At 39.7% G+C, this 20,356-nt stretch overlaps 1 protein-coding gene across 14 annotated transcripts in view; it reads left to right on the top strand.

The window, feature by feature from the left end:
* Positions 1–16,757, top strand: part of acaca (acetyl-CoA carboxylase alpha) — a 31,592-nt gene extending 14,835 nt beyond the window's left edge. For 2 of the 14 annotated variants that reach the window (XM_025910662.1, XM_025910659.1), the window contains exons 28-55: positions 17–40; positions 455–604; positions 943–1,086; positions 1,183–1,285; positions 1,378–1,485; positions 1,627–1,683; positions 1,974–2,018; positions 3,115–3,156; positions 3,767–3,982; positions 4,162–4,317; positions 4,405–4,629; positions 5,403–5,558; positions 5,660–5,806; positions 6,178–6,447; positions 6,809–7,002; positions 7,198–7,318; positions 7,485–7,595; positions 9,638–9,781; positions 9,884–10,004; positions 10,965–11,061; positions 11,197–11,293; positions 11,400–11,535; positions 11,610–11,787; positions 11,880–11,992; positions 12,655–12,809; positions 13,579–13,749; positions 14,837–14,973; positions 15,113–16,757. In XM_025910662.1, coding sequence (XP_025766447.1) covers positions 17–40; positions 455–604; positions 943–1,086; positions 1,183–1,285; positions 1,378–1,485; positions 1,627–1,683; positions 1,974–2,018; positions 3,115–3,156; positions 3,767–3,982; positions 4,162–4,317; positions 4,405–4,629; positions 5,403–5,558; positions 5,660–5,806; positions 6,178–6,447; positions 6,809–7,002; positions 7,198–7,318; positions 7,485–7,595; positions 9,638–9,781; positions 9,884–10,004; positions 10,965–11,061; positions 11,197–11,293; positions 11,400–11,535; positions 11,610–11,787; positions 11,880–11,992; positions 12,655–12,809; positions 13,579–13,749; positions 14,837–14,973; positions 15,113–15,236 — 3,742 coding nt within the window. In that variant the 3' untranslated portion in view covers positions 15,237–16,757. The remainder of the gene's footprint in view (positions 1–16; positions 41–454; positions 605–942; positions 1,087–1,182; positions 1,286–1,377; positions 1,486–1,626; positions 1,684–1,973; positions 2,019–3,114; positions 3,157–3,766; positions 3,983–4,161; positions 4,318–4,404; positions 4,630–5,402; positions 5,559–5,659; positions 5,807–6,177; positions 6,448–6,808; positions 7,003–7,197; positions 7,319–7,484; positions 7,596–9,637; positions 9,782–9,883; positions 10,005–10,964; positions 11,062–11,196; positions 11,294–11,399; positions 11,536–11,609; positions 11,788–11,879; positions 11,993–12,654; positions 12,810–13,578; positions 13,750–14,836; positions 14,974–15,112) is intronic. The other 12 variants (XM_025910660.1, XM_019363862.2, XM_025910666.1 and 9 more) reach the window with 12 other exon arrangements.
* Positions 16,758–20,356: the final 3,599 nt, after the last annotated feature.

The raw sequence follows: 20,356 nt of genomic DNA, 5'->3' as shown, positions 1-20,356 counted from the left end.
TGTTATTTGATTGCAGAGGGAACATCCCCACTCTAAACAGGTAAAACATTCTTCTAATTGCATAGACTACCAGTGACTAGCTAGCTGGATGAGTAAAGATGTAATTCAAGTTGAGATTAATTATCTAGTTGTTGGTTATAAAGCTGTTTTATGTGTTTAGATTTAGTAACGTTGGTCTAGTCTAGTTGATAATTGCACTGTAATTTAATTTTACTGACATCAGCATGGCCCATGGCATTCAACCTTACTGCCAAAAAATGTCTTTACTGATGGGTGCCTGTTTCTGTTGAAATGACTGCTCTCTATCTAACTGCTGTGTGTATGTGCTTCAGTATTGTGCACGTTTAAGATGACTTATGTATGTAATATAGTTTAAAATGATCACATAAAATTTTGGGAGAAATCATATACTAGTACGCATCTCCAAAACTGAAACCTCTGACTGTCCTGCCAGGAAAATGTTTCCTTCAGTCCTGGATAATCTAAAAGTCATGGACACTAAATTAGAGGAAACTAAACCCCAGGACCCTAAAGCACCAAAAAAAGAATCACAGGATGATAATGCTGAGAAGAAAAATGCATCAGATTTGGATACAGTGGACAGGTTTGACACACAAAACCTCTCAAGTGCTTATATGAGCTGTAACTTTGGGGTTGCCTGCTTACAATCAAAGGACTAACACACATCAAAATAAAAAGGTGGATACTTGAGGGGTCATTCTGGTGGTTTTACGTTTTCTTGTTCTCTGTAAAGTGATGTTATCTTAACAGGATATATCTAAAAGTCCTTCCCTATGGTGTAGCTCGTTTCCTATGTTTGTTCCTTGGTGGCGTTTTGTTACTACTTGTTTGTTTGTTTGTTTGTTTGTTTGTTTTTTGTTTTGTTTTGGGGGGTTTTTTACATTTGAGCCATTTTTTAATATTTCTCTATCTACACCTTAGGATGTCATTCTCATCCAACCTGAATCACTATGGCATGGTGCACATGGCCAGTGTGAGTGACGTTCTGCTTGACACGTCTTTTACACCACCTTGTCAGCGCATGGGAGCCATGGTGGCTTTCCGCAGCTTCCAGGAGTTCACAAAGTCAGTCCTTGTGTAAAAGAATTCTAAATTCGAGTACTTTTATTGGGAGGTAAAAGTATCACTAATAGTTTTAATTATTTTTTTTATCTTATATAGGAACATAACAGATATGTTGAGCTGCTTCTCTGACTCTCCTCCACAAAGTCCAACCTTCCCAGAAGGAGGCAATCCCGTGCTGTACGGTGAAGAGGACAACAAGGTGAAGAGGACAGACTTGTACTAGTCACTAGCCTGTCACTGACCCCTATACCTAAGGCTTTGAATTAGATGTGTATTTGCTTTGTCACCCAGAGTACCCAGGATGAGCCTATCCATATCCTGAATGTTGCTATAAAGACCGACAGCGACATTGATGATGATGGCCTGGCAGCTATGTTCCGGGAATTCACTCAGTCAAAGGTGGGAGACATCTACTTTGTATCTCATCAGTTAAGAAAATGGATTAGAATGTATGAGATGACTTAGCTCATTCTTATCATCCTGACCATAAATATATATATTTATTTTATTGTTTTTAAAAACATTTTTTTCTTATTCCAGAAATCTCTGCTGTTTGAACACGGCATCCGAAGGTTGACTTTTCTTGTGGCTCAAAAGGTGAGGCTTCTGATTTAAAACTTAAAACTCAGAAATCTATCCATCTTCACCATCAGCTGCCTTGCATGCCATCAGTTCAGCAGTACTGAACCGCATGTACCAAAATATCAGAAATAAACTGAGCTTGCATCTGACCTTTTTTGTTATTACTAATATTTTATTAATTTGTTATGTGTGGCAATACTGTAATAATTTTGATAATAATTTGCATTTGAAATTTAGCTGGTTTTCCTCTTTTGTCTCTGTATCTCCTTCTGCATGCCTTGCTTTTGCTGCATTTTTGATGACAGGATTTCAGGAAGCAAGTCAACTGTGAGGTGGACCAAAGGTTTCATGTAAGTAATGGAAGGCAGAAGAATTCTGTCGTCAACAGTGAATTTTTTCACAACCAACACAAATTACACAGGAAGTACAAAATATCACTGTAGAAATGTTGAAAACGCCACTTATAGGAGCTAGATTAATGATAGTGTAATAGTATGCATATAATAATTCTGTTTAACAGACTTTTTGATATTTGCCATCCTGCAGCTGCTTGTTTTTTACAGCTCTGTTGTACCAGCTTAAATAAATCACACAGATTGTGAGCTCATCGTTTTCAGATGGAAATCCCCTATAGTGATGTGACCACACATTTTAGCTACATAAGAGTTTGAACCCCCAGATGCAAATGTGATGTACCATTTGTCTTTCCAAGTTTGACAAATTATCAAAAGGCCAGTTGCATTTAGATGACAGGGATTTGAATAGAAAAGACAAAGTCGTTGTCCTTATCATAATAACAGATGTCCCTATCATTGTGGCCGCTACTGTTTTATGCATGCTTACTCTGAAAAGATTTTTCTTTAGTTCACTATATTGCAGTGGGTCATTTGCAATCAATGTTAAATCATGGAGGTTAACACTGTGTATACTTTTGCAGTCATCTGATTATTATGTAGCCTGTGATGTGATGAGGGCGTCTCCAATCCATCTGGCATTATTTTGGCAAGTGGGACACTTCATGTGATAACATCAGACAGGCCTACCAGGCATTATTCAGAGATTCACTGGATCTCTGAAAGGAGGACATGTTTTATGCATTAGAATGTAATGCAGAAGGTCCTTATATGTTGAGCCTATTGCTATTATTATGTTAGCCCTCTGCTTTGGTGAATACATAGTGATTTCTTGATAGGTAAATTATCGCAGTAAAAGAGCACAGGGCCCCCTGCGTGTAGATTATGGTCCTAATTGTGACAGTTTCTTTCCATATAGCTATTTCAGACCGTAATGGCTTATTTTGAGCTGCTGTAATTAGGCTCGTAGATGGTGAAAGTCTAATTAATTTGTCATTCTTAACACAGAATTGCTATCTTTATAGAAAATGCAATCTGTTATGTACAGCATTTTGATTCATTTATTTTCTTTATCTTATGATTATTTACACAGAGGGAATTTCCTAAATTTTTCACATTCCGTGCCAGGGACAAGGTAGGTGCTCACATAACACAAATCAAATCATTACTATCATATTAAAATGTATTTTTGCTTTAATGTCAAATTAATGGTGAGCCTATGGAGAAGTGACCTTTATTGGAAAGATGAATATACTGTGTATTTAATGCACATGTATGTATGATTATTCCCATGACAATGAAACAGCCTGTTTAGGGAAAAAAACAGACTGACCACCCGTTCCAAGCAGTGTTAACTTTCATTCAGTTGCAATCAGTGATGGCTCTTCATTTCTGCTACTCCTGATAGTTTCACTACAATGACATGACTAAAACTCATTAAACTAATGAACTCTTTAATTATGTCCCCCATTTAAGAGAAATGACACCCATTAGCAGCTTTCTGAGATTGATATTGCCCATGACTTAATTTACTTAATACAGTGTGTGGCTCATGGGTGTCTTTTTACACTTAAACCAACTGAGTGATCGTGAAATTGCCAATTTAAACTGTGTCTGTTAATGTTAGAGGTGCTAGTTGAGAAAAAAAACTGAGGTTCTCAGTAAAATATTGAAACAACCTTGTTTCAGTCTCTGCAGGACTGTCTTACTGTTTGTGATCGTATCCTGTGTGTGTGTCTCAATAGTTTGAGGAGGACAGGATCTATCGTCATTTAGAGCCTGCATTAGCATTCCAGCTAGAGCTCAACCGCATGCGGAATTTTGCTCTCACTGCCATTCCATGTGCCAATCACAAGATGCACCTGTACCTGGGTGCAGCCCGAGTGGAGGTGGGCACAGAAGTTACGGACTACCGTTTCTTTGTCCGAGCTATTATCCGCCACTCTGATCTGGTAACAAAGGTGAGATTACGAGCTGTTTTTTTTGTTTTGTTTTGTTTTTTTAAATGAGAAATGGCATTTTGTAAAATATTGAGGCACTTTCTGGGTTTTTTGGGGGGGGTTTTTGCATTAATTTTTATCCCCCAAATTCTGCCTTGTTTTATGCTGTTAAGATTTAACTTTTTCTCTTCTTTCATTAGGAGGCCTCCTTTGAATACCTTCACAATGAAGCAGAGCGCCTGCTTCTGGAAGCTATGGATGAACTGGAGGTGGCTTTCAACAATACAACTGTGCGAACTGACTGTAACCATATCTTCCTCAACTTTGTCCCTACAGTCATTATGGACCCATCAAAGGTCTGAAAAAATATTACTTATGATTGAAAGATATTCACATTCTGCCACTGAGTTTGCCTCTTGCTAATCTTTTCCTGTAAACTTCAGATCGAGGAGTCTGTGCGCTCCATGGTGATGCGTTACGGCAGCCGTCTGTGGAAGCTTCGAGTCCTGCAGGCTGAGTTGAAGATTAACATCCGCTTGACTCCAACAGGGAAGCAAATTCCCATCCGCCTCTTCCTTACTAATGAATCTGGCTACTACCTGGATATCAGCCTCTACAAGGAGGTCACTGATTCCCGAACGGGACAGGTGGGGCCCAAAGACCGACAGGTGGGGCACTCATACATCATCCATCTCATCTCCTTATTGTCCATTCACTGGTAAAGGGCATCAGCTCCTTCCTGGAAACCTCAGCTTGTAGAGTGCAATTTTCCAGACTCTTTTGTAAATTTCTCAGTTTTATACATCATAATAGAAGCTTCAAGTTTTAATTATTTGGAGTAGAGATCCTGTATGGTGTCTTGCCCATAGTCCGGTGGACAATTCTTTTAGCAATACCTTTTTTCTAACAGTAATTCAGGTAAGATAAGCGAGATCCATCAGTCCAGCCATCCATTCATCTTTCAGTGGTCACAGCCATCCATTCAGTAGTAAGGCATTGCTGAAGCAATAAAAAGATTTGTCATCTTCAACACATTTCATGTCTTATTTTTGTCTTTGTGTTTTCTCTGTGGTGGCTTTAATGGTTCCATAATAGTCAATATAAGAGATTCACAGTTTGGTTTTTATGTGAGGACTGTGATACATTTACCAAAAAAAGCGACAGCTCAGAGTGTTCTAGCTGTACTTATTTCATGCATAATATTGTTGGGAGGATAAATAATAAGGTAATAAAACATACCAAAGTTGGAACATAGTGAGAGCACGAGAGGAATTCTTTTGATCTCCAGTAACTATGAGAAATGCTTTTAATCATTATCATGTTTTTTGTTGTTGTTGTTTTTTTTTTCTGTCATGTGTTTTCATCTTGATTTCATCTTAATGCCAAGGTTGTTGAAGAGATCAGTGTGACAGTAAAGTGACGACTTCTTGCCTTTTTCCAGATTATGTTCCAAGCATATGGAGACAAGCAAGGCCCTTTGCATGGCATGCTCATCAATACACCGTATGTTACCAAGGACCTGTTGCAGTCTAAACGCTTCCAGGCACAATCTCTGGGCACTACCTATGTGTATGACTTTCCAGAAATGTTCAGACAGGTACTGTACAAAAATGTGCCTCGCAAAAACATACTTAGCTTCTGCTTAGATGTACTAAATAATAAAATATTAACATGCTGCCTATTTTATCCTATCTTCAGGCTCTGAAAAAGCTGTGGCATTCATGTCAGGCTTATGCTGACTTACCTCAGTGTCCTCTTCCTTCTGAGCTGCTCACCTTCACAGAGCTGGTTCTTGATGCTCAAGGTCAGCTGGTACAGATGAATCGACTGCCAGGGGGCAACGAGGTCCGTGTTTAAGCTTGAAGCATGAAAACAAACCTTGAAAAGCAGGAATCTTTGACATTGACATTTTTTGACACACTCTCTTATTTCAGAATTTACAAATTTTCTTTTGCTCTGATTCAATAAAGATGGTAGTATAGATAAATAGATGACCGTATATATTCAACTTCTATTTATTCCAAAGATGTAATGCTGCATTCTGATTCTGTCTTGAATCAACAAATATTTCACACTTTTCATTCCAGCAATGAGCAAACATGGTCATGTCCAAAATCATGAAAACAACTATGCAGCTAATGTGGTTTATTTTTTGTCTAATACTTATAGATATTCTGTATTTATTGGTTTAAAGTTTCCCTGTTTGATCTCTCCAGATTGGCATGGTGGCATGGCGGATGACCCTGCGAACCCCAGAGTACCCAGCAGGACGTGAGATCATTGTCATAAGCAATGACATCACACACAAGATAGGCTCCTTTGGGCCCCAGGAGGACATGCTGTTCCTGCGAGCCTCAGAGATGGCTCGGGAAAGTGGCATCCCCCGACTCTATATTGCAGCCAACAGCGGTGCACGCATTGGTCTGGCCGAGGAAATCAGACACATGTTTCATGTGGCCTGGCAAGATACAGCTGATCCTTACAAGGTTAGCCAGCAGAGTCTCAGAGACATTAAGCTATACTTAAACTTTAATTTAAATTTGTATAGAATTTTTTTTTAATTTTAAGTGAAATCCACTAATCACTATTTGTAGATAAATATTGAGAATATCATAATATTCCTAATACTTATTTTAGTAAGTTTTAGTTATTTAGTTTTCCGTAATTAATTAATTTATTTCAGAATTGCTGTCATTATCTCAGTGTATTTGCATTTGAAGGTTTATTATTATGAATTAAGTATTTATTTTTTTACTAAAGGTGTAGTATGCAAATTCTGAGACTAATCTGTTCTCTCATTTTTCATTCTTTTTTTTTTTTTTTTTTTTTTTTTTGCCTTAAAAAAAGTTTCCTGACTTTTTGTCTCCTGCATCTTCATTTTTGTCTATTTTTAAGCTGTCAACATTATTTCATTTGCATGTTTTTTTTTTTTTTTTCCTGCAGGGTTTCAAGTACCTCTACCTCACACCTCAGGATTACAAGAAGGTTTCAGCTCTAAACTCAGTGCATTGCGAACATGTGGAGGATGAGGGTGAATCGAGGTACTTTTTTTTTTTTTTTTTTTTTTTTTTTTTTTTTTTTGTATAATACGCATTAATAGTTAATTTTGTATGTGAGGATATGATTTTATAAGCTTGAAATCTTCAAGCTTCAAACACAAGATGTGACAAATGGAGACAAAGGTAAGAGGGGGTGGTCACATCTGGATTTGAGTGAATGTATGTGTTGTCACGCAGGTACAAGATCACTGACATTATAGGTAAAGATGAAGGGCTGGGTGTGGAGAATCTGAGAGGGTCGGGAATGATTGCCGGAGAATCCTCTCTGGCTTACGAGGAGATCATCACGATGAATCTGGTAAGATTCAAGTGCGCACTTGTGTGCAAACACACATTCATATATGTAGTCTGCTGCTTTGCCTTGAGTTTGTATGTTCTGTTAAGAAGAAAGACTTGCTGTATGTAAAGAGGTGAAAAGCTGGCTGGTTGCTTATTGGAAGTCTTGCACTTGTCTTTTCCTCTAGGTCACATGTCGAGCCATAGGTATTGGAGCCTATCTGGTGAGGCTTGGACAGAGGACCATACAAGTGGACAACTCCCACATCATCCTTACTGGAGCTGGAGCCCTCAATAAGGTAAAATGGGTCATTTTTGTGTAATTCAGATACAGTAGAATACAGTGACGGTGCCTTTCTACTGTTGTAAAGGGAAAACATGATTGTGTTGTACACATCTGCACTCTGCTTCTCCTGTAATGGGGAGTGAACACCAAATGAGCTGTTTCTAAATTCATATAATTAATGCATCTGCGCTTTAATGAGCAAACCAATATATATTCATTAGTTGACTTTTACATTTTTCAGCTAATATGGGAGGAAGGTCAAATGGGTCTTTTGTCTTTTTTTTTTTTTTGTCTTTTTGTGAAAAAAAAAAAAAAAAAAAAATTGTGGCGGAAAACAGTGTGTGCTTTGATGATTTTATTTTTATTTTTTTGTTTATATGGCTTGTTCCCCCCTCCCTGTTTGAACAATTTTGAAGCTCATTCCCTACGCCTTGCTGTGTTCTACTGGGATTCCCTTTCCGATCCCAGCCACAGGCCTGGCTGCCACTCAAAGTGGAATAATTGAAAGCGCACCATGAAGTTGTATTTGCATAGAAATAGAGTGACATGCCAGAGGCTGCAGTGCAGGACACCCATATCATTTGTTTTTAATCAGAATGAAAAGTTTTGCTGATGCAGATTGTTTTGTTTTTTTTCTCGCCTGTATACACTTGATTGGTGTGTGTCTGTGTGCGTGTGCATGTCTGCACGCATCGCTGCCTCCCTTTGGCTTGCTACCCATTCTCTGTCCTTGTCAGTGCATTAAGATGATTTCATTTCAAATTGGATGACAGTTCACAACATGACAAACCATGCAAATGGCCCAATGATGGCATATCTATTTGCTGGAAGCTCAATTGTTTTTAGATTGTCCCACTGTTTTGCTCCATTTGTAGGAGCAGCATCACAATAATGGTTACTGACAAATGTCTACAATATTGAGGTGATGAATAGCAAGCTCTCATTTTTTTGTTTTTATTTGGAGAAAAAGATTTTAACCAGCAACACTGATTCAAGTGTATTTTTTTTTTTTTTCTTTTTTTGCCTGCTCATTTATCACGTGACTTCCTGGCTATTAACTGAAACCTAATAGAGAGCAGGAGGCTGCCACCCAGAGATCATCATTTCATTAACTGCTGGAAAGAACTCCTATTTTCATGGGGAATGGATAGTAACTACTAGCACAAATACCCCAGCGAGCTGTTGCTACCACTTGGTGCCTCGTTTTCTTCCTTCCAATCATCTCCCTCCGTTCCTCCTCCTTTGTCTCCTCCTCTTCTCTCCGCAGTGGAATCTTAATGAATCTGGCGATGGCCAGAGGCACAGGGGTTTTGTGTATGTCAAGGTGACTGCAATGTTTCTTGGGGCAGCCGGCTTTCCTGACAGCTTTAGGAGAGTGCCCTAGATTTGTAGCCAGATACATAACCATTAATGGTAATAAAAAAAGTAAATGATGGCTGAAAAGGTGAGAGCTGAGGGTAGGGATTGAGCTCCTCTCTGATTTTTATAGAAGCATGTCAGGGCCCTGCCACCTGTTCTGAGATGCTTATGAAAATAGGGTGGGCTGGAAGTGAGATTTTATGGCTTCAGGTTGGCATAGGAACAACATGAAGATAAAATAAGTTTGGTGGCTCCAAATGTATACAGATACATTGGTTTCTGTTGCACACCAGAAATGGATGTAAGCCAATATAATGAATTAGGGTTTCTTGTTAAGAAAGGGGACGTGTTAATTCAAGCAATGTGTTAGGAAATCGGCTATTAAGAGAAGCAGGCGCTGTCCCCAAAAATGTGACTACTGTGAAAGAGGGGTATCAACAAGGCTGCCATAGCCTAGATACACAGACTAGAAACTTGTTTACAACACTTCCTGTTGTCAGCCAGTGTTGCGCAACAGTATTTTGACTTAGTTTGAGACTAGTTTTTAAAGGGTAAATCAACATTCTGTTCAATTAAGCGGGAAATTAATGCTTCAGGTTTTGAAACATTGCCTTCTTTAGTTGCCTGATCTAAAATAAAATACCTTTGTCAAACATTTCCCCAGAAATCCATACATTTGTCCTTTTCCTACATTAGGTGCTGGGCAGAGAAGTGTATACATCCAACAACCAGCTCGGTGGAGTTCAGATCATGCACAACAATGGTGTCACTCACTGCACTGTTTGTGATGATTTTGAGGGAGTCTTCACTCTTTTGCAGTGGCTGTCCTACATGCCCAAGGTAACAGCTAGATGTTTAGAACGTATGTAAATATAATAATGTAATGTATAGTTTCATTTAATAATGTGATATCATGATCATAATGAGTGATCTTTTCTTCAGTGTAAATCTAGCCCAGTGCCCATCCTCAATGCCAAGGATCCCATAGATCGACCGGTAGAGTTTGTACCTACCAAAGCTCCTTATGACCCTCGCTGGATGTTGGCAGGACGCCCGAGTCAGAGTGAGTGTCTAATGTGGGCGCATTTAAATTTGATTATGAAAAAGTTTGGACTAGCAAATCAATTCTCAAATAATATTTGAAGAGTGTGTATTAAACAAAAATGCAGACCTCATGTTCACTGTAGCTTCTTTGTTACTCTGTACTAAATGCTCAGTTTTATTTACTAGAAATCATCCTATTAATTATTAATCCTATTGATGTTATAATTCTGAATAGTGCCAAAAAAACTGTAGTGTTTTGTTTAGCGTCGAAGCTCTCAAATCTAAGCTTTGACTATAAAAATAATGTATACACTTCACTTTTCCTCTACTGATCATTAATATTGCTTCATCAGCAGTTGTTAAAAAGTCAAGCCACATTTTCTTTCGTGTTATTTAAAGTAAATATAAAGATTTATTATTTCAGCCTGATAGCCTAAGAGTTAAAGGTTGAAATAATTCATTACAAGAGAAAGGCTATTAAGAAACTAAGCAAGAAACAGTGAAGCCTAACACCATGCCGCCAAAGGCCAGATCAGCACCAAAATTGATGCAGTGTGTTTTACACTGCAGGTCAGGACTGAGCAGGTTCCACATCAGTGTAATTACTGCTTGGGATGGCAAAGAGATCGGGGAACCGTGTGGGAAGCCAGTCAATGTCTGGTAGTGATGAGTGGCCAAGCTTAATTGAATGGTAACCTCTTAGGCTGGGCATGTTTCTCAGGGTGTACAGGCAGAAAAAGAGCTGAGCAAGTCTGCTTATACAGTCATCCATCACGGGCGGTGCCAAGATGACAGATTCTGCGAATATACACGCTGAGTCTGCACACAGAAGAAAGCTAGGGATTTCAAAAATATCACGAGAAGAGAGAATGCTTTTTGAAAGTGGATTTGATTGTGTTGCATTTAGAATTTTCATTAATTAACTTCACTTTTTGCCATTATTTACTCTGTGCATGTATTCTGCTCTCTCTCAATAAAGCTCCAAAGGGTTCCTGGCAGCTTGGCTTTTTCGACCATGGCTCTTTCATGGAGATCATGCAGCCGTGGGCTCAGAGTGTAGTGGTAGGCAGAGCCAGGTAAGTCCTAAATAAAACCAGGTTACACATCACTAAACGTTATTGATTTACAAAACAAACCAAAAAAATTGATTAGCTTTTAAAAATCGTATCAAGGTATTTTGTAGATTTTAACTGTGGATGGCCTCTTTACAGACTTGGTGGCATACCGACTGGAGTTGTTGCTGTGGAAACCAGGTCAGTGGAACTGTCGATCCCAGCTGATCCAGCCAATTTAGACTCCGAGGCTAAGGTAAGGGTCACTGAGTGTGTATATATTCAAGAATGAACAGGCACACAACACATTCACAGACACCTTTGTACTGATACTGCTTCTTTTGTTTTTATTTTATATTTAGATCATCCAACAGGCAGGACAGGTGTGGTTCCCAGATTCTGCTTTCAAAACTGCTCAGGCCATTAAGGACCTAAACCGGGAGGGCTTACCTCTCATTGTGTTTGCCAATTGGAGGGGCTTTTCTGGAGGGATGAAAGGTACTTCTGCCTCAGTCACCAACCAATTAGTGATTGAACCCTGTCTTCATCTAATATGGTTTTATCCTCTTTAGATATGTACGACCAAGTGCTGAAATTCGGGGCCTACATTGTGGATGGGCTGAGGGAGTACAAGCAGCCAGTATTAGTTTATATCCCCCCTCAGGCTGAGCTGAGAGGAGGCTCCTGGGTGGTTATAGATCCCACCATCAACCCCCGGCACATGGAGATGTACGCCGACAAGGACAGCCGGTGAGCTTTGGAGCAAAGGAGGCAGAATTTTTTTTTTTTTTTTTCTTCCCCCCAATACCGTCTTTGCTCACTTAAATCCTTTCTGTCTCCAGAGGTGGTGTGTTGGAGCCTGAAGGGACAGTTGAGATCAAGTTTAGAAGGAAGGATCTGGTCAAGACCATGCGAAGAGTAGATCCAGTCTACATGGGCTTGGCTGAAAAATTGGGTAAGCCCCACACTTGAATTCTGAGTATTCCTCTTTAGGGATATCTCTCTTCCTCCCTGCTTGGTCTTACCTTCATTTAAGGGAGAAGCAAAAGGTGTGAGCATATATGCTTTCCCTGTCATTCTTGATTTGGTGTCATCTTTCTTGCATTCCCCTGGGAGATCTGTCGGTCACAACCTGCTCAGATTAATCACTAGCTCTACTGTCTCTCCCATGCAGACTATTGATTTTTCCCCCTGGACCAATGCTGCAATTGCTTGGTGCTTTCCGCATAGTGATGGTTTACTGTGAGGGTTTTGGGAGCTCACATAGTGGAATTAACAGAAATCTGTCTGCTCTGACAGAAGTGAGGGTTTGGGGGTGGTACTAGAATAAAACACTATTAGCAGAAGTTGATTCCCAACTACATTCTTGTAGAGAACCTGTGTTTATGTATAACATACCAAAAGGCGAATACAGGACTACCATGCAACTGTCTGCATAACAAAATATATAGTCTGATAGTAGAGAGGCAAACAGAAAATGCAGTTACATTATACGTGCTCAGAAACGTAGATAAGCACATGCACTTTTGATTGCTGATCCCTAAATTCAACCTTTTAGAATAATCCAGTGTAATATGCCTAATATGTTTCATGCTATTACTCTGAAACTTCCAACAGGAACCCCAGAGCTGAGCCCTCCTGATCGCAAAGAGCTGGAAACCAAACTTAAGGAGCGTGAGGAGTTTCTTTTACCCATCTACCATCAGGTGGCTGTACAGTTTGCAGACCTCCATGACACCCCAGGTCGCATGCAAGAGAAGGGGGTCATCACGGTGAGAGCTAACACTATCACGTGTGCACATATGAAGGTGTAGTCTGTGAATAACCTGAAAAGCCCATAGGGTAGTATCAGTCTAGCTGCTGCTGCACCTGCCTAGTGAATAATGTTTGGTCTCAACAGGCTGCGAGATTCATCCTTATAATTATCTTCTGATGACCCTGGTCTATCACCTTAGCAACTACAGAGCAGCCTTAGGCAGACCCCATCTCATTCTGTGCCTTCACAGACCCATCTTTCACATACAAATACACACAGATACACACTTTGCTCACATGACCAGAGGGGTGTTTTACAGATGGATGGCAGTCGGGGTGTTTTTTTTTTTCTTCTCTTCCCCTCTTTCCTGCCCCACATGCTATGTACAGGAGAGGATTATTATCTATACTAAAGTATACTAGCACGGAAAAGGAGAACAGACATCCTCAGACCATCAGTTGACTGTAATGTGAAGAACAGCATGTGTTATTAACACACCAATCCTCTTTACAACGATTACATTTTAAATGTGTTGAATTAGATTTAATTTTATTAAGGCTGGATTAAACCTATAAATTCATTGACATTTGTGTCAAAGCAGACAGTTTTTAAGCCAGGTAATACAGTGGTCTACTTAATTAGTGCTACCTGAGTGGCACACCTTTGGCTTCACTTGATACAGAAGGCAATGCTCCACATTAAATTGGCATTCAGCAGGATTAAAACATAGCTCTTCATGATACCAGCTCTTTTTAATGCTAGATGATTGCCTTTTGCCTCTTCAGGATATCCTAGAATGGCAGACATCCCGTCAGTTCTTCTACTGGCGTCTGCGGCGTCTGCTGCTGGAGGAAACAGTGAAGAGGAAGATCCAGGTGGCCAACAGCGAGCTGACAGATGGGCAGATCCAGGCGATGTTGCGCCGCTGGTTTGTGGAGGCCGAGGGGGCTGTAAAGGTAAAAGCCAGTGTTGGCGTTTTTAGGTTTGGTTGTAAAATCTCTCAATATGTATTGGCTCTGAGTGAAACGTATGATAATATGGAAGGATGTGGTGGTTCATAAATTTAGAAGTTTGACTTTAGAGAGTAAGGGGATCGTGTCGAATTCATAAATGATAAAGCTGACAAGCTGACAGTGATAATTTACAATTCACAATGAGTACAAAATAAAAACTTTGAATATTTAAAATACTGCTAAATTCTAGTTATTTTCACAGTAGACTGAAACCAGAACTGTGGAATAACAAAATATCTGTCATGTAGTGAACGTTTTCATCATGTCCACACAACCACACAAAATTGTAGACATTTCTGCTTTTCAGTGGCTTTCATGTTAGATTTTTTTTTTTGTGTGTGTAATGTCTCATTGTGTATCGGTCTGTGAAAGTCATCATCTTTCCTTCCTTCCTTCTGTGCTTCCTTGCTTTTAAGGCTCAGAGCTCCAGCCGCTGGGGTGACAGGAGTCGGCTCAGTGTTTGAGATCTCTTAAGAAGTGGCCTTCTTGTTAGCTAATACATTACCCTAATCAGGACTGGCTGTCTTAAGCCACAATTAATCACAGCCCTGGCACGTGCAGATAGGAGAGCAACACGCTGTTTCTTAATTAAAAGCAAACAGATTAAAAATGATTAATAAGGGCGTTAAATGTTCTTGTGGACCTCAAGCAGGACTGTTCATAAAAAGGCAAGAGCCCATTAAACCCCCAAATCTTCACTAAGCCCTCCAGCCTGGCTTTGTTTGGGAACAGAAAATGCCAGCACTCATGAATACTAATTTTTCCATCAGGTCCAGTCAGCAAGACATCAGGCCCCCACTTTGTGCCTGTCCATCTTTTTTGTTGTTGTTGATGTTGATATTTATTTGTTGATTCATGATGTTTTGCAAATTCTATCTTTTAATGCGGTGTGTAACTTTCAATTGCTTTTAATTCCACTCATTGTTGCATCATGAGAAAAAAAAAGTAGGGTTTTTAAGGCTTTATATGTGCTTAAATGCTCCATACAATGATTCATTTTCTGTTCTTTAACGCTCCCTGTGTTCTGCAGGCCTATCTGTGGGATAACAATGAAGAAGTGGTGGCATGGCTGGAGAGGCAGCTAGCTGAAGAGGAGGGTGCAAGATCGGTCATCGACGAGAACATCAAGTACATCCGCAGAGACCACATCCTCAAGCAGATTCGCAGGTGATCATTCAAAGCTGTGCAACAGCGCAAACTGCTGCTGAGTGCTGGAATTAAATAGCTCATTTTCTCCTTTCTTTACCTTCATTCGCCCACCTGACAGGCTCATTTTCTTTTGTTTCCCTCTCTTTTTTTCTCCCAGCCTTGTTCAAGCCAATCCAGAGGTTGCCATGGATTCTATTGTGCACATGACCCAGCACATCTCACCTACTCAGAGAGCAGAAGTGGTACGTATCCTGTCCACTATGGAGACGGCGTCCTCCTAGTGGGTGCCTGTCTTTGCCCATGCTTGGCTTAAACCCCAGCTTAGGCCAGAGCCTGCTTCAACCTGATCTGGAGACTGAGTTTAGAGGAGCCAGCGTGATGACCCCTGGCAGCAGCCACGTTGCTAATGAACCGCTGGCAATGATTCCCAGTAAGCAAGAGTTGACTGACATCATTTATAACATTTTGTAAATGGCCGTACACATGTGCTAGTATTTAAGATGAATTCATGTATTTTGTACTGAAGTGCAATTAAAAGAATGACAATATAGAAATATCTAGTGAATTTAATTAATACGTTTGGAGTTTACACAGACTGCTCGAGAGGATGTCTATGCTTCCATGATAATCCATGCTTTTCAACTGGAGTGTTCCCAAGTATAAATTAAACACACTGTTCTTAAAAACACACCTTGGTTTGTGACATACGCTTGCTAAGATTTGTAAGCGTTTTGATGACCGGCTCAACAATAGTGACGCATTGCTAGAGGAGTTAGCAAGAAAGGGTTTTTTTTACACTCCTAAGCATGGAGCACTTAGTTACTGAACAAAGACAGAATTGAACAGGGGAGCTCAGCAGGGAGCAGCAGAAAGGTCCCTTTTAAACCCCAACTATTGCACAGTTACCCTGCAGTGAGCAATGGGCAGCTCGCCTCACAACAAAACCACAGCTGTCCCCTTCACACAGTAAATGCTGCTTTAGAGGCACTTTAGTGCTTACTGTTCCCTTGCATTGCAGCCAGAATGAAGCCTGCATTTGAAATGTTGCGTCTAGCAGACGTACAAACATAAACGCACAAAGTGAAACAAACAGTAACGCACGGAGAGTTGACAATAGCTTAAATAAGAAATGATAATGGCACTAAACGGAGTTTAAAACGTAAGCTTGCTCAGAAAGATATTTTTTTCCTCTTTGTTTTGACAGCTGTTGAGTCTTAAATTGAGAACAAGCTTTACTTATGTTTTATTTGTTTACGTTTCTGTTTTTTTTTCTAAGAGATGTATTTGAATTAACAATCAAATGGCCAAATTTTTTAAAATGTCTGTGAAATGATAAAAGCTACTGTTCACATATACGTTACATTTTAACCGTAATCAACTGTTGCTGAAGTTTTTACGTCTGATGTATGAAAAGTCGTTTATTTTTAACAATTAAACCAGTCTTTTGAAACACATATTGAACTGTATTTGTGTTATGATAGAAAGACAACCTGTTGTAAGGAAATGAGTACATAATGATAATAATAACAACAGCTAAACGGCACTACATTGTTAAATTTAGACTTTTAGATCATTGTGTCACTATAATGCACTGCTGAATACCAATGTTGGCAATGTGAAATGGCTTCATAGTTATTGCTGTGCCTTTTCTGTGTGTGTGTGTGTTGACACCTGTACTGACAAGCTTCCCAGCTGCTTTCTAAGTAACTGGATGTTTCCTATTTGAAGACGGAAAATAATCTACACTGATGACGATGTGCTCTAAATGTAACTTCAACTTTAAATAAAGCTTGCCCAACTTCGTTTAAAGTTTTTTTTTTATTTATTTATTTTTTTAACAAAAGTCTAGTTTTCAAGAATTTACACTAATTTAATTTGTCAATTATTTTTCTATATCAATGATCCCGGCGACTGATAATCACATCACTGGAAGCCTCGTTAATTCCAGTAGTCAGAACAAAGTCTGACTCTGGAGAGACATTTTCTGATTATTTGAAAATGATAGTCTTCCCATTCCTCAATCCACAGATGATTAAAGTGCCATTTTTCTCTCTGGCTTTTAAACTTCAACAGTATTAAGGAGGATGAAGCAGATCAAACAAATATTGAGGGATCTAGCTCATCCTCCCCTTTTTTTCTTCTTTTTTTTCTCGGCTCTTTCTTTCATATCATCCCCTTGGCTCTGTCAACTCTATTACCATGTTACCAACAAATATGTAAGACAAATTGAGTTGCATGCACCCAATACCCACCACAATTATAGACGGCCCAATAAAAGAAATGATTCATTTGGTAGTATAATTGGAAATGTGCCTTGCTTGGTCTTGCTGGTCTCCCAGAGGGTTCTTGCTCATTTGTAGTGGCATGCTAGGCCGGTTAATTCTGCTTTTAATCACTGACAAACTGCGAAATCAGGTTCCTCGTCAGCCACTGGAGGGAAGAGGATCAGTAGGTGAAACTGACAGAAACTTGTAATGATCTTTCTCTAGTTAAGGATGCAAACCGGATCTGCTGATATATAGTTATAAGCTTCATTGGAAATAAAAGAAGAAAGAAAAATACTTTAAATGTTACTACAGTTGAATTAAATATTCATCTTTTCCCAGATGACAAGCCCCAGTGACTTCTGGTGTCAAGCAAAAAAATGTGACAAAAACAAGAGGGGGCAGAAAGAAATATTAATGAAAGAAAGGGGGAAAAATTCACATCTGTGATGAGACTGAAAAAGAGGCACTGCGATGAGAAGACTCAATCATGCATCAGAGACAACCATAATTCCACATTCACGCGTCACAATGACTTGACAGCACTTGAGAGACAATGCCTGTGACCCAGTTGCAGGATTCCAATTAGCAGGGTGTATGCAACAGTTGAGATGAAAAGAGAACAGGGTCTTTACAGAGCCCCAGGGCTGTCTGATTACTGCCTGAAAACAAGAGTCTTTTGGCCATGACAAAGAGTAGACAGACACAGAGGGAGTGCCAGGTCCCAGCTGTTCTCCCCTTTTTTCCAGGCAGAGGATTTTGAAGAGCTCATCTCATCTCTGCGTTCTTGCCTATCTTTTTGCATTTCAGACATACTGCAAATTTATAACAGCCCAGCGCACTACAATGCTATCAGTTTTATGAGTATCTGGTCATTTTTCAAATTAATTTTTTCCCCTACGGTATTGAAATAAATGTTGGTTTCAAACCTGTTTCTCTTACCTCAGGTCATATACTGAACACACACTGAGGAAAATATTTTTTTTCAATAACTGACAAAAAAACAAACAAACAAACAAAAAAAAAAAAACATTTCACGTTGCATCATGTGCAGTTTTATAAAGTTGCAATGCTGTGGGGAAGACCCGAGCCCCATGGTGTGCAGTGTGTTTAAAGAAGCTGGACAAGTGGAGGAGAAAAGAAGGAACAGGCCTAAAAACAAGTATCTCCAGCAGATAGAAGTTGTGATATGATGAAAAAAGATCCAGAAATGTCCTGACACAAGATCTGAGAGATGCATCTGGCCCTTCAGCTGATCCATCAGTAGTAAAGCCATCAAATGGTAAATGGACTGGTTCTTATATAGCGCTTTTCTACTCTTTCTGAGCACTCAAAGCGCTTTATACAACTAATTCACTCACCCAATCACACCCATTCACACAAGCACTTTTATCTGAACTCTTAAGTGCTCTGTATCTACCATTCATACACATTCACACGCCGATGAACGCATCGGAGAGCAACTTGGGGTTAGTATCTTGCCCAAGGATATTTGGCATGCAGACAGGAGCAGCCTAGGATCGAACCACCAACCTTCGGGTTGGTAGCTGACCTGCTCTGCCACCTGAGCTACAGCCACATCAAGAAGCCATACTTGGAAAAGGAAGAAAGGCTGGACACAACTGGACTGAAAATCAGTGGCAACAAATCTTATTGAGTGATTAAAGATTTTTTAGTGAAAAATGTTGTCACTAAGTGTAGAGGTGGTCAGGAGAGAGGTCCAACAGTGAGTGTCTACAGCCGTTTAAAAAACGGCGGAGGCTCTGTCACAATTGTTGCTGATGATGTCATGATTTGGGGCAGTGTTTCGGTCAGTGGTGTTGTCGAAACTTATGGTATTTTGAAATCGTTAAAGTAACGTCACATTTTGACCCATGATGATGCAATACAATTGGAAAGCATTTGATTGACAGCTGCTTCATTTTAATACATGTCAATAATCCCAAGCACACTGCTAATGCAGTAAGCATACCTGGATACTTTTACATCACTGCCAGTGGAAACACTCAGTATAACAATATAAAGCACCTTGAGGCACCTGTTGTTGTGATTTGGCACTGTATAAATAAAACTGAATTGATTTGAATTGAACTTTGCAAAAACACACAATGGAGCACTATCAGCATCACCAAATATTGACTTTCAGTCTCTTTTTGCACTTATACTGTATTTCCATTTATGCTTGTTGTTTCATATCACACATATTTCCCATGTTTCTAATGAACTATAAAGAAATGAGAGGTGGCTCCAAACTTTGCACAGTGCTATATATTGTGAATAATGCATATGAGAATATAAATGCAGTCTTGAAACTTCCAGTGAAGCTGAACCTATATCAGAAAGTAAAACATTGTTGTCACTCTGGTGGCTTTGTTTGAATTTAGTTTCATGATGGTGAGATTAGAACAATAGTGATACTTCCCCATGCGTCCCGGGTTTTGTGATGTATAATCTTTGATAGTCTCTCAACGCAAACTCAGTTCCTGAAATTCAAATCCACGTATAGATCAATATTTAAATAAATGATTTAGAGCATCGTAAATGCAGGGTATACAGAGGTTGTGAACCTCTTTTGGGGGCAGGAAAGCAGCACTTCGGCCCTCTGCAGGAGTAAAAGCTTGCAACACTCTGTGATCGTCACTTCATAATGCTGGCATTTCCACTGTACCCAAGCCTGGTAAACACTGAAGTGAACTTTGGCACACATCAGCAGCAAATTTTTAAAATCTTGATTACACCAAAATTACACAAAGATCAAATAGCAAAAAGTCGTCCTTACATTTTGTATACAAAAGTGAAATTATTACAGCGCATGGTTGGGTTAGGGTGTGATAGTGACTTGTTGTGAAAATGCTGCTCACACACTTAATATTTCACACACATACTATAACAAGGAAAACATGGCTTAATCAATATGAACCGTAACATGGAAGAAGCTTCATATAGCTGTGCATTGCAGGCCAGGTAAAGTTGTCCCTTGTACCGTGCCTCCCTCCCCTCTCCTCTGCTCCTTTATCCCAGCATTAACATTCATGGAACCACTGGAGTGTTGCAGGCTTCGTACATCGAGCCAACTACAATATGTGCATGGCTGAGGAGGAGGGGAGAGGAAGGTTGGAGACCCCGGAATACGATCT

This window comes from Oreochromis niloticus, linkage group LG10 (assembly GCF_001858045.2).
Source record: "Oreochromis niloticus isolate F11D_XX linkage group LG10, O_niloticus_UMD_NMBU, whole genome shotgun sequence".
Lineage (NCBI taxonomy): Eukaryota > Metazoa > Chordata > Actinopteri > Cichliformes > Cichlidae > Oreochromis > Oreochromis niloticus.
Note: the sequence above shows the minus strand (reverse complement) of the source record. Positions and strands in the feature narration are given on the sequence as shown.